Here is a 13878-nt window from a genome sequence, read left to right on the forward strand (position 1 = left end):
AAATTATAATTAAAGATTACGGGCAACACTGTAATAGTATTCGGAAGGGATCTACTCTCTGCCGAGTACGGCGTTAACCACATTGCATGCGTATAACAATGGGCCCGACCAAACAATCCACCACAGAATCCGCCCCTGCAATCCACACAACGAGCCACATCTGCGGAGAAACAAATTTCGTGTTGTGTCTGTCCCTTCGTGTTCCCTAGTCTCGGGGTTTTACAAATAGTGAACAGTTGCAATGTGGAAGTCGTTAAAAAGGCCACACAGTATCGGGATTTGTTTGTGCAGTGTGTGCGTCATCCTCAGAACCATTGCTTTCCGTTATGTCAATCATTCTGTGATTTCTCGACACTTGGTTCAGGTGGCGCTTTCGTCGAACAGCACTGCGTTTCTTTTTCATTTTATTTCGCAAAAAACACACTGCACTCCTACGGAAATATGATACGAAATATTATAGCCACCAAAAGAACAAAATCGTGACAAAATAATGATGCACACATAATACATATTCGACAGTGTTGCCCGCTGCAAAGGGGGTTGTTCGACACCAGGCGTCGCGCCGCTGTACTACGCCGAATTTTTCATGACGAATTCAAATATTTAGAGAATGTTGTCAGTCGTATGGTTCCGCATACACAGGCAACAGAGTCTCAAGACACATTGCCAGCATATCTTGCTTCTCTACTGCTTTACAGTACCTTTAACGGGATGCGCTTGGAGAAGGGTATGTCTAAATGTGAGCGGGTTTCTAGCGATTTTGAACCCAGAACAGCAGAGAAGAACGACTGCCAATGTTGCACAAAACCTGCAATATTGGTGATTTTTTATCTTACGTTGCTGGTGTGGCGACGTAAAAATTAGCTGGAGCAGCTCTTTGGTTGCACGTATAGCATATGTTTGTAAGTGTTCAAACGTCGCCATGCCAGTACTGAACAGCTGTACTGCCGCGCGTCACAAAACACTGACAGGAAGGTGTACATAGTTGTGTTCTCGTGTGCAGTGACAAGAGCGATCCACCTCGAGTTAACGATTGATATGACGGCACAAACATTCCTCGTTGCCTTTCGCCACGTCGCTTCGCGACGGGGTGTGCCGTCCACCATCTATTCGGACAACGCCAAGACGTTCCGTTACTGCTCTAAAGTACTGCGCGCGCTCTTCGACGACTCTGTCCAAGACCATGCCAGTTCCCTCCGCATCCAGTGGAAGTTTATCGCTGAATGTGCTCCCTGGTGGGGCGGTTTTTGGGAACGGCTCATTCGTACTATCAAGGACGCACTGAAACGTTGTCTAGGGCGCAGTAGCCTCTGCTATGAGGGGCTTCTCACCGTACTACTCGAAGCTGAGGCGGCCGTCAACAGCCGTCCCCTTACCCAGCTTGCCGACGACACAGAGGACTGCGAGGCTCTGACTCCTTCCCACTTCTTGATCGGAAGGCGCGCTGTAGGCTTACCGGCTAGCCTGGGGTTAGAGGTGCCCAGTTCCACTCCTGTAGGTCTTCGTCTCAGAGTTCGACACAGACAGGCTCTTCTTGTGCAGTTATGGACTCGTTGGAAGAAGGACTATCTCCTGCTTCTGCGCACCACAGTCAACCGAGGGCACATCGGCGCATACGCGTCGGCGACGTCGTGATAGTGGAGGACAATGCACTGCCACCTCTGGTTTGGAAAGTCGGACGCATAGTTGGTTCCTTCCCAGGAAGAGATGGTGTCGAGCGCTGTTTGAGAGTACTTCTCCCGAATGGTCAACAGCTCCGGCGCCATCCCCAACGTTTGTACCTGCTGGAAGCTGACTCGTCCAACGCGGCCGAGGGAGGATGTAGAGTATGCCGGAAGGGGACGGCACTGGAGGAAGAGGAGCGAGCGAGCGGGTTCGTACGAGCAAATGAAAATAAACCGTTCTGGGTTCATATATAAATAACCGTTCTTAAACGTCTGGTTGAACAGCTGTTTCGGCCCCATTGGGCCATCGTCAGCAGTACGCAGGCAGCAAGTTTGAGCGGATGGCGCCAGAAAGTCACGTAGCACGTGATTCCTCCAGTCAGGGCACCTGACGGGAGGAATCACGTGCTACATGACTTTCTGAAGTTATAATGAGGCTATGAGAGGAGAAGTGTAGGGGTGAAGTGGTACACTTGCATGTCGCAAACCCAATTTAGTTGTGCAATGCATTGTAAACGAGGATATAGAAATGTGACATTAGTATTCCTCTCCTTTATGTTTCTGTATAAAAATCGTTCGAGCGTACCGTAACGTTGTGTGACTCAGTGTTGTAACTGAGATGAATTTTAAATAAAAAGGGAAATAGCTGTCCAGTACTGGCATGGCGATGTTTGAGCACTTACAAACATATGCTATACGTGCAGCCAAAGAGCCCCGGCTTATTTTTTTTCTTTATATACTGGACTGGCTTCGCACTGGGATTTCAGTGGTGTGTCGCACACCCTGACGGGAGGAAGCACGTGCTACGTGACCTTCTGACGCCATCCGCTTGTCAAACGTTGCATGCCTGCGTACTGCTGATGATGGCTCAACAAGGCCGAAACCGCTGTCCAGTACCGGCATGGTGATGTTTGAGCACTTACAAACATATGCTATACGTGCAGCGAAAGAGCCCCGGCTAATTTTTTTCTTTATATACTGCACTGGCTTCGCAGTGGGATTTCAGTGGTCTGTCGCACACCCTGACGGGAGGAATCACGTGCTACGTGACCTTCTGACCCCACCCGCTTGTCAAACGTTGCCTGCCTGCAGACTGCTGATGATGGCTCAACAAGGCCGAAACCGCTCTCCAGTACTGGCATGACGATGTTTGAGCACTTACAAATATATGCTATACGTGCAGCCAAAGAGCCCCGACTAAATTTTTTCTTTATATACTACATTGGCTTCGCACTGGGATTTCAGTGGTGTGTCGCACACCCTGACAGGAGGAATCACGTGCTACGTGACCTTCTGACGCCATCCGCTTGTGAAACGTTGCCTGCCTGCGTACTGCTGATGATGGCTCAACAAGGCCGAAACCGCTGTCCAGTACTGGCATGACGATGTTTGAGCACTTACAGACGTATGCTATACGTGCAGCCAAAGAGCCCCGGCTAATTTTCTTTCTTTATATACTGCACTGGCTTCGCGCTGGGCTTTCAGTGGTGTGTCGCACACCATGACGGGGGGAATCACGTGCTACGTGACCTTCTGACGCCATCCGCTTGTCAAACGTTGCCTGCCTGCGTACTGCTGATGATGGCTCAACAACGCTGAAGCCGCTGTCCACTACTGGCATAGCGATGTTTGAGTACTTAAAAACATATGCTATACGTGCAGTCAAATAGCCCCGGCTAAATTTTTTTTCTTTATATACTGCACTGACTTCGCACTGGGCTTTCAGTGGTGTGTTGCACACCATGACGGGGGGAATCACGTGCTACGTGACCTTCTGACGCCATCCGCTTGTCAAACGTTGCCTGCCTGCGTACTGCTGATGATGGCTCAACAACGCTGAAACCGCTGTCCAGTACTGATATGGCGATGTTTAAGCGCTTACAAACATATATATCTATATATGTATTTTTTTTAGTTTCACATAGTATGCAGAGTCGACCGGAGCAGGTCGACAGGCTTCGAACTGGCTTCCAGCAGTCCAACAGGGCGCAATCGCGGGATGGTACTCTGAGCGGTCAGAAACTAGAACGGCGATAATGCCACCATAGACAGGCAGTATTGCTTCAGCACACAAGCTGGTAGAAACTGTAGCAAAATTGACTTTTGGTGATACACGCGAACTAACGAGGAACGTAAGTACCAACCATACCTGGGTAGTAATCTCATTACTGTAATGAAATTACAATAATGAATTACTTTTTCTGGTACTTTGTAATGTAATGCATTACTTTTGACATTATGTAATTTGTAATGTAATTTAATTACATTTGGCCAGTAATTTTAATGACATTACTCCTTACTTTTTAGAAAATAATCGAGTGTGTGTTCTGTGTTGGCACTTGGCAGAAAGAGAGTTGGGACTGGCGCGTTAAAAGAATTCCAAGGGTCACTATCAACGGTGACGCATTCAGTCGGCACGTGGAAGGTCACTTCCCTTCGACGAGCCAGTTGCCTTAGGTAGGGCACCCACAAACAAAAGTTCTTCGGATCAACGGTTTGTAGCCTTGCAGAATCATTGTTTGGGAGCCCCATCCTCCGCACAATCTTCCTGTTGTCGTGATACATTGTGTCATCTTCCTATCTACATTGTGGAACGATACGTCATACGTGACACACTAGCATGACATGTAGAAGAGACAAATAGAAGAGTACAAGCTAACTGTTGTTACATTGTCAGCATACATTTCCCCGAATTTCGGGGAAGGCAAGTTTTATCAACTTTTGTGTTTTTGTCCCTTGTGCCTTCCACAAACTCGGGAACATGTATGCCAATAATAGTAAAGTAATGACTTTGTAATGTCATTACTTTTTCGAAGTAATTGTAATGTAATTTTATTACATTTCAATTGCAGTAATGAGTAATGTAATTTAATTACATTTTAGGAGTAATTTACCCAGGTATGGTACCAACCCACCAATTGGCCCTCAACTGTGCTTCATTGCGTTTCACTATCTTTCAGATATTAGATCAAGTCGACATATAGTGGAGTGGTACGCCCACCCTTGTAGAGAGACTCATTAGGAGGCGTTCTCCGACAGCTGACTGCGTTCTTTTTGACAAAAATGAAAATATGAAATTAAGACGACCACAGAAATTTTCTAAGCAGCCATAATTCGCGAGTGAAGCCAGGATGAGATAAGATTATATGATATCATTCGGTGAAATGCTGACGGTCATAGTCTTTAGGGGAGTCCAGTTTGCAGGAGGAAGCAGAGTTTTCGAGTATCTTTCTTGTGAAAGAGAGAGAGAGAGAGAGAGAAAGCTGACTGCATAACAGGGTCAGAAACAACCGTCATTCAGAATTATATCCTCTTCTTTCATGACTTGTTGAGGATACGAAGTGTATGCTAGCTGCTGCGTGAATAATAGTGAACACCGTTTCTCTAGTGCGATTCCGTGTCCCACTCTAGACTGAGTATCTTACCCAGACCTTCATACACGGGTGTTTCACCTAAAGTGTCACAAGAACTTGTTAAAAGATCTACTTGACTGAAAATATTTGCCAACCTTTGCCACGGTTTACGAGCAATTTGATCAATTTTAACTGGTGAGAAACTGAATTTCATGAATTGAACTCCAAAATTTGTCAAATTAACTAATTAACTGACGTTTTCTTTGGTTTCATTTTGTTTTTCTTCGCCAGAAACACAACGTGCACCTCAGATTTACCCCCACTCCATTTCAAATTACATTCCCTACTATAATGGTAATAGTTGTGTAATAAATGTAATAAATGTTGTGTAATAGAGTGGTGGACACGGCACAATGCTTGGTACAACGCTTAACCCACTGCTGTTTGTTATCCCGCAGCTGTGCCTGTTTATCAGCGATCGTCTCCACGTTTGCACTGCTGCCTTTGATGCTTCAACGCGTTTCGCTTAGCCTGTCGGCGCTGATATCGGCATCGGTACACGTGCCTTTGATGACTTCGACTACCGATCATTCTGGAGATACAGCGGTACACATTGGGAACCAGGCTACCCAGATCCTATAAGAACAGCATCTTCCTGTCTCGGCGCCAGTGGTGGACACGGCACAATGCTTGGTACAACGCTTAACCCACTGCTGTTTGTTATCCCGCAGCTGTGCCTGTTTATCAGCGATCGTCTCCACGTTTGCACTGCTGCCTTTGATGCTTCAACTCGTTTCGCTTCGCCTGTCGGCGCTGATATCGGCATCGGTACACGTGCCTTTGATGACTTCGACTACCGATCATTCTGGAGATACAGCGGTACACATTGGGAACCAGGCTACCCAGATCCTATAAGAACAGCATCTTCCTGTCTCGGCGCCAGTGGTGGACACGGCACAATGCTTGGTACAACGCTTAACCCACTGCTGTTTGTTATCCCGCAGCTGTGCCTGTTTATCAGCGATCGTCTCCACGTTTGCACTGCTGCCTTTGATGCTTCAACTCGTTTCGCTTCGCCTGTCGGCGCTGATATCGGCATCGGTACACGTGCCTTTGATGACTTCGACTACCGATCATTCTGGAGATACAGCGGTACACATTGGGAACCATGCTACCCAGATCCTATAAGAACAGCATCTTCCTGTCTCGGCGCCAGTGGTGGACACGGCACAATGCTTAGTACAACGCTTAACCCACTGCTGTTTGTTATCCCGCAGGTGAGGTCTAGCTCAGTTCATACAATCCGCAGCAACAATTTGTTTTTTGTAATTGTGCCGTGTCCACACACGCTTGTCTCCATTTTGTACGATTGCTCCCTTATGTGCAGTATGTTGCTCATGCGATGTGGTGACGTCGAAATGAACCCTGGCCCTTCTGACACATTTGAAAAGAAGCTAAATGAAATTCTGAAAGGACAGTCAGACACTGCTAAAACGTTGAACGACATTCGGCGTGATCAGCGTTCTCTCCAGAAAGCTGTTGAAGAGAATAGCGAGGAGGTTAAACAGCTATCGGCAAGAATATGTAATATGGAAACGCTATTATCCGATTTCGCTGAGTTAAAGAGTACTGTTACATCCCTTCAGAACTCAGTTTCACAACTACTGTCAAGGGTCGACGACCTCGAGAACCGTTCTAGGCGGAACAATTTGATTATTCACGGTCTTCAAGAAGAACCTGACGAAACTAATGAAAAGCTGCTTGAACTGGTGAACACTTCTGTCTTCCAGAAAATCGGCGTAGAAGTTCATACGGTAGAACGCATCCATCGTCTGGGGCGTAAGCGGTCCAGTTGTAGGCCTGTTATCTTTAGGGTGTATGATTTTAAAGAAAAGTCTCAAATACTGCGTAACTGTAGCAAATTGAAGGGTACAAGCATTTCTGTGAGTGAGGATTTTTCAAAGAAAATTCAGGAAGCGCGGAGACTGTTGTGGAATAGCTGCTCAGATGATAGGAGTTCTGGTATTAAAGCTCGACTTGCCTACGACAAACTGTATCTGCGTGACAAGGTGTATTGCTGGGATTTTGTAGCTAACTCTCTTAAGGAGCTTGTCACGGCAACCGCGACCACGGTTCTGAGTAGCGATATTCTTACTAGTAGACATGCTGACTATCTAAATAAAAATTCCTGATGTACTGGGTCTGCCCCTGACGCTCTTTTATACAAATACTCGCAGCATCTGCTCCAATGATAAGCGTGACTGCCTTCTGTCCCACATTGATGATTGTGACGCTGATATTGTGGCCCTCACAGAGACTTGGTTGACACCCCATATAAATAATGACGAAATATTCGCCAACTCATCACTGGTGTACGAGATCTTTCGATGTGATAGGGCACAACGTATAGGTGGTGGTGTACTCTTGGCAGTCAGGCCATGTTTGAAACCTGTTGTCATTAACCTTTCAGTTGTTGATCTTGAAATGGTGTGGATTTCCTTTCGTTGTAAGAATAATAATTTTGTAGTAGGTGTGTGTTACCGCCCGCCTGGTTCATCGCCATCTTTCGTTTCATCGTTTCATGATGCACTCAACGAAATAGCTATCAGATTCCCTTCATCAATAGTATACATCGTCGGCGACTTCAATTTCCCTGATATTGTTTGGGATCCGCTACCCGTCTCATCTGCCCGCAATAAGACTTGTGACGACTTTATTCGAGTTGCATCTATTTTTAACTTGTCCCAATTAATTTTGCAGCCCACTAGAATTGGCTCTACTCGTTCGAGTATCTTGGACCTTTTGTTCACAACTCACCCGAATACTGTCCATTCTATACAGTTGTTAGCTGGCATTAGTGATCACGCTATCGTAGTTTCCTCTATTGACATACCTTACATTCGTGAACGTGTTACTACCAAGACCATCACTTGTTACTCGAGAGCGAATTTCGATGCCATCAACCATGCCCTTTCTGCTTTTTCCGAAGACTTCCTTTCTTGTTTTTCATCGCGGTGATTAAACCAGAATTGGCTGCTTCTCAAGCGTGAAATCAATCGTCTTGTTGACCTTCATATACCTCGGATTACTGTTCCAGCGTGTAGTCGGTCCCCGTGGTTTAACAATGAACTCAAGAGGCTTAGAAACAAGAAAAAGCGGCTGTTCCGCAGGGCACGTAGCAGTAACGATTCCGATCTGTGTGCTAGATATCACTACAGCGCGAATGAGTTTAAACAGTCTGTACGGTCTACAAAAGCTAGGTACTTTGAAACAACATTGCCATTACTTCTTCGTACTAACCCTAAGCTGTTTTGGAATTCCGTTCGGCCTCATAATAGTCATACTGTAAACCTCACGGTCAATGATACTGCTATATCCCCTGATTTGTGCGCGTGTGTTCTTAACAACGAGTTCTCCAAGTCGTACACTGTAAGAGATCCTCAGGCTCTATTACCATCCATAAATGATTCATTCACTACAGCTTTTCCTATGGACCCTGTTATCATTGACCCTGTTGGTGTATTTTCACTCATTGACAATCGAAGGCTATCTTCCAGCTGTGGACCCGACAACACCACGTCTAAGTTTCTCAAGAGTACCAAGGAGACCATTGGCATTTTATTGTACCAAATATTTTCGCAATCTATTGAGTGCTGTAGGATTCCGGACGACTGGAGGACGGCGAAAGTGGTTCCTGTCTACAAGTCTGGTAGCAAGCAAGATCCGGGTAATTACAGACCGATTTCGTTAACTTCCATCCCCTGCAAACTTCTCGAGCATATCATTTATTCCAACCTTATCCGTTTCCTCGAAGCTAACTCCTTCTTCTCTAACTTACAACATGGTTTCCGGCAAGGGCTATCATGTGAAACTCAGCTGGTATGTTTTACGAGCGATCTATTCTCCGCCATGCATTCTAAGTCACTTACTGATGCCATATTCATAGATTTTCGCAAAGCTTTTGACACTGTTCCTCATCATCTCCTACTTCTGAAGTTGTCAGCCCTGAAAATCGATCCTAAAATTGTAGCTTGGATCGGGGACTTCCTTCATAACAGAATTCAGTTTGTGTACGCCAACAATTCATTTTCTCCTTCTACGCTTGTCACTTCGGGAGTTCCCCAGGGTTCCGTCCTCGGGCCTCTCCTATTCCTAATATACATTAACGATTTACCTTCCTCTATATCATCACATATAAGACTCTTCGCCGACGATAGCATAATATACCGTATTATTAACTCCTCCAGCGACGTATCTGCATTACAAAATGATCTTGACAGCTTATCTTCTTGGTGTGAAACTTGGCTCATGTCCTTGAACGTTAACAAATGCAAGCACGTGGCAATCAGTCACACTAAACACTTCGTTAATTCCTACCTCCATGGCAACGTTAAGCTGGATAGCGTATTTAGTTACAAATATTTAGGTGTTCACATTTCGAGTGATCTTAGATGGGACATCCACATTAATTCTGTGCTCTCCAAAGCCAGCCAAACACTTGGCTTCATTATACGCAATTATTCAAAGGCACCCTGCGACTTAAAACGGCAGCTTTATGTTACATTAGTCCGCCCAAAATTGGAATACGCATCATCTATTTGGGACCCGCACCAGGATTCTCTCATTAACAAATTAGAAGGCTTACAAAATCGAGCAGTTCGCTTTATATTTTCCGACTACTCCCGACACTCTAGCGTAACGCTACTCAAGAAACAAGCCTCCCTTCCCCTTCTTTCTGTTCGTCGCAAAATAGCTCGCCTCACATTGCTTCACGAGTTTTACTACCACAACATTCTGCCCAGGTACCTCCTGCTCTCACCACCCCATCATATTTCCAACTACCTCGACCACTCAGAGAAACTACTTGTTCCATTTAGTCGCACAAATCACTTCGCCAATTCATTTGTTCCCAGAACAGCGAACGACTGGAACCATCTTCCCGCCTCCACCGTCATCGTCCGGGACCCTAACAGCTTCCGCAAGCTGCTGGACCAATTACTTTGTATGTAAATTCGTTGTATGTTCCTTTATTTTGCCACTCCCCTCTGTAATTCTCTGACCTGAGGGTAAATAAAGAAAAAAAGAAAGAAAGTTAAAATGTGAATGGCCATTGTTTCTAGATGCGGAAAATTGTTGGCCAGCTCAAACCAACGCAAGAAACGTTGGGAAAAAATGATGACCCGCCCCTCAGATTGCTTTTCCATTCTTCTTTTGACAACGGCAGCAAGGCCAAAACGTCACACTTATTTGAAACAAGAGTCAGGAGTAAACAGGAAGAGGCGGGTCACAGGATTTTTTTTTTTTTTTCACTGTTTCCGATTTTAACTTCACAGAGCACTTAGCCCAGCCGACAGTTTGCGCTACCCGAAAAGTCGGTTTTCGCCCCCCCCCCCCCTTTCCTTTTTTTCTTTTTAGCTATTACTATTGTAGTACCAAATGTATTTTGTGATGCAATCGAGGTGATGCGATCAAGATCCGACGTATGGTTTCTGGTTCAAGAAAAGCGTTACGTTGACTTGGCAAATTTCGGGGTTGAATTCAAAAATTCATTTTTGGCGAGTGAAACCTATCTGTCATGGCAGAAGTTTGCCGAAGATAAACACCCCTTGACCCCGCCATTTTGGACAAGTAGATTCGTTGTAATATTGTTGTGACACGTTAGGTCAAGCACACTATATGTCGTACAAGGCCCAAAAGACCACGGTTTCCCAGCAGAGAGCTTTGGCCTCAAACGTAGTTCACATCAAGTGAGCTCGTCATACGGCTTAGAATGCAGTTCTGTTCCTTCGGTCATCATCTCGAATCGTGACCAACTGCGAATTCCTCATCGCCTGAAGATCGCAGCATCGTAATGCCGCTCATTGCACAAGCACGGACGGCGTTACCATACTGCGACCTCCAGGCGATGCCAGCAATGCGCCCCAAGTTACATGGGTAGAAATGCGCCTGTTGAAAAGGTTCGTGCATATGGAAGAAGATCCTCCATATCATTTCATGGAGTGAACGCAGCCATATCCGAGAGCAAATAAACATCGTGACCCTCCCGTTCAACCCACAACTGTATCATAACGAGACATCATAACAATTCACTGTTTGTCTCCCAGTTTCTTTTCTCGTTGCATGCAAAGAGTAACGATTATAACCGCCCACGCACTCACATTTAACGACACACGCCACATGTTCCGCCCATGAAGGATAGGACTGACCTCTGTCCAGTTGCCAACGTTCCATTGAGGGGCATCCTCTGGGCATCTTGGATGACCGGAGCAGGGTTCTGTTTCAGTTGGCCTCGTTTGTGCGGCACAGGAGTCATCCATCAGGGCAAGCTGCTCATTCATGCCTCGCGATCGCACACAGAGAACTGTGCGGTGACGCACTCCGCCACAAGTAGCTGAGCAAGGCTGCCAAGGGCCTGTCCACCACCTAAGTCGAGTAAATTTAGAGACTCACACAGTATGCGGAATCATTATAATCTTAAGGGAGCAGCGAAGCAGTACGCAAAACTTAGTCAAAATCGCCGAAGCACATAACGGTGTTCTACGTCTTCACTGTCACCAAAGAACTGCACTTGTGTGAGAATAGATTGGTCGCATCCGTAGTGGCGTAGAATGTTCGGCGTGTGCCTTCTTCTACGTTCTACACTCGTCACCTGAGACGTGAAACGTAAGAAGGAAGGAGAGCGGCTTCACGCGGGCATTCCGCTCCCCAGCCCCGCCAAAATGAGGATGAACCAACAGTCGAAGGAGGCCAACGAAAGTCCTCGCTACACTGACCAAAGAACGATTATCCTGCGTTTCTGAATTAGCCAAGGCGGTCATTAATTAGCTGCATCTCTAGCGGTGTCGTATCTGGCAAGCTTTGTATTGAACGGATAGATGTATCATAAGTCCGTCACCTTGCGGGACAAGGATGCTTGTTGCAGGGACGGCTCTCTGCTGGGGGCTTGTGCGTTGCGTTGCAGTAGGTGTCTTCTACCAGTCCCGCTTCCTTCTCCATGCACTTGGCCGAAGACACCTGGACACCACCACCACAGGTAACCGTGCAGGGCGTCCATTCTAGGAAGTTCCATTTAAACTCTGTCTGGCGCCTCACATTTTCGTCTGGCACTGTATACTCATACTTGAGGCCCGGATTTTCAGCTTGGAACAGCAGCTGGAACAATTATTACTAAAAGTCGCACTTTCTCTAACCACAACGTAGCGCGTTTTCTTCCCCGGGGCGTTCCTTTCGCTGAGAAAGGGTTTAACTAAACTTTTCCAGGGTACGTCTTTTAGCAACAAAGTGAACACACAGGGTAGTTTTCCGTGGGAGCATTACTCGCAAAATTATAAAGCCTCCCAAAGAAAAATGAGGAATGTAACTGGAACTGAGCAGTTGATTTAGATACTCAAGTATATGGCGTTCAGTATATGCAAGAGTTTTGGACTCCCCTTGCCCACCAGTGTCGGACTCTTGGATCGTTTATGACTTTCCTGGCAGTCACAACCCTACGCCCAGCTACCTTCGCGTGCGAATCACGCTGTCTCATCAAATCATATCAACCCACATGCACATGCACCAGCAGTCTAAGTGGGCAAACACTCCACGACGTCGTGATTCATAATTTAATTATTGTCGTTGTTAAAATATAGAAGGTGAACTCACGTATAGCAACAGGTCTCCCTTAATAGGTCCCGGTGCATGTACCACTTCCTTCTCTCCATCCCTTTGATAAAAAAGTGTAGTACCAGCAGCAGCATACTCTCCACTCCACTGAATGAACCATTCTCCGTTGAGAAAAAATTCGCCATCAGCAGCTCCTTGGATTGCCACATAGTTGCTAGACTGTGCGACTTCTTCTATGTGAATATTACGAGCTCCTTTGGGAATTTTCCCCACCTCAATGTATCCTGTAATCACGAAGTAAACAAAGGACGACGGTATAACTTTACAGCGGTTGACCCTGAATAACGTTTTTACATTGGCTTAGCTATTCTGCTTTCTTGGAATATGTGCGGGCAACGCTGCTCATTGTTCTTGTCACATTTAGACTTGCGTGCGAGCGAGCGAGCGTAAGCGAAGACACTTGCAAGGCTGGATCCTTAGTTTAAGAATAGAGGGCCTGAGAAGGAGGCGAGGCCATGCTGATATACGTAATAATTCATCAGGACAACCAACAAAGGTTGGTTGTCCCGTTCCTCGTAGTGAGATAAACTCCTCTACCGGCCTAGAGGTCAGTTGTTAACGTACGTATCTGACCCGAACATCCCAGCAAAGAACTCCAACAACTTGGGGGCACTGTGCAAGAAATACGAGATCGTGCTCAGATTTCGAGGCTATTGTGTCGTCGGCCATGATAGTCTTGCGGAATAAATGCTCGAACTATGACCAATTGTTATGGTCAAACAGATTGTTTCTACGTCGCACAACATCGCTAATTGGCCCCTAAAGGAGGCCCGAAACGAAAACCAAGTCCCCCGTCTCCCACACCTTCCTACTCTCCTCGCTCCATCTGTTTGTACGCCACACATAGCTAGAGTTGCTTCGCGATGCTAACAGTTAATCAAAAACATTGCTAACCCTCATTGAACATTCTAAAAATAGAACTTCATTACATAGCAAGCTTTACGCCAACCACTGCAAAAAATGATACCGTTATCATGTTTAATTTGAGGTCACAGTGGGGGAGTACGCCCCCATGGAACCACTAGCATAAATGTGTCCGAAAAAGTCAATCGATTGCAAGCAAAATCCGAGAAGATATCAATCTGAATTATGGTTGGCGAGGAGGGTGCTATGTGGTAAAGATATATTTTTAGAGTGCACATGACCCCCTCTGGAGAGCTGGTAGTGCGAATTATGGGGATCATACCAACCACGGG

The 13878-nt window shown here is 46.1% G+C and overlaps 1 protein-coding gene across 3 annotated transcripts in view; it reads right to left on the reverse strand.

Moving 5' to 3' along the window:
- Positions 1-13878, reverse strand: part of LOC135388585 (A disintegrin and metalloproteinase with thrombospondin motifs 7-like) — a 143678-nt gene that overhangs the window by 47500 nt on the left and 82300 nt on the right. For 2 of the 3 annotated variants that reach the window (XM_064618210.1, XM_064618212.1), the window contains 3 exons: positions 12662-12906; positions 11913-12169; positions 11224-11440 (listed from right to left, as the gene is read on the reverse strand). In XM_064618210.1, coding sequence (XP_064474280.1) covers positions 11224-11440; positions 11913-12169; positions 12662-12906 — 719 coding nt within the window. The remainder of the gene's footprint in view (positions 1-11223; positions 11441-11912; positions 12170-12661; positions 12907-13878) is intronic. The other variant, XM_064618211.1, reaches the window with a different exon arrangement.

The sequence above is a fragment of the Ornithodoros turicata genome, chromosome 3 (genome assembly GCF_037126465.1).
Source record: "Ornithodoros turicata isolate Travis chromosome 3, ASM3712646v1, whole genome shotgun sequence".
Lineage (NCBI taxonomy): Eukaryota > Metazoa > Arthropoda > Arachnida > Ixodida > Argasidae > Ornithodoros > Ornithodoros turicata.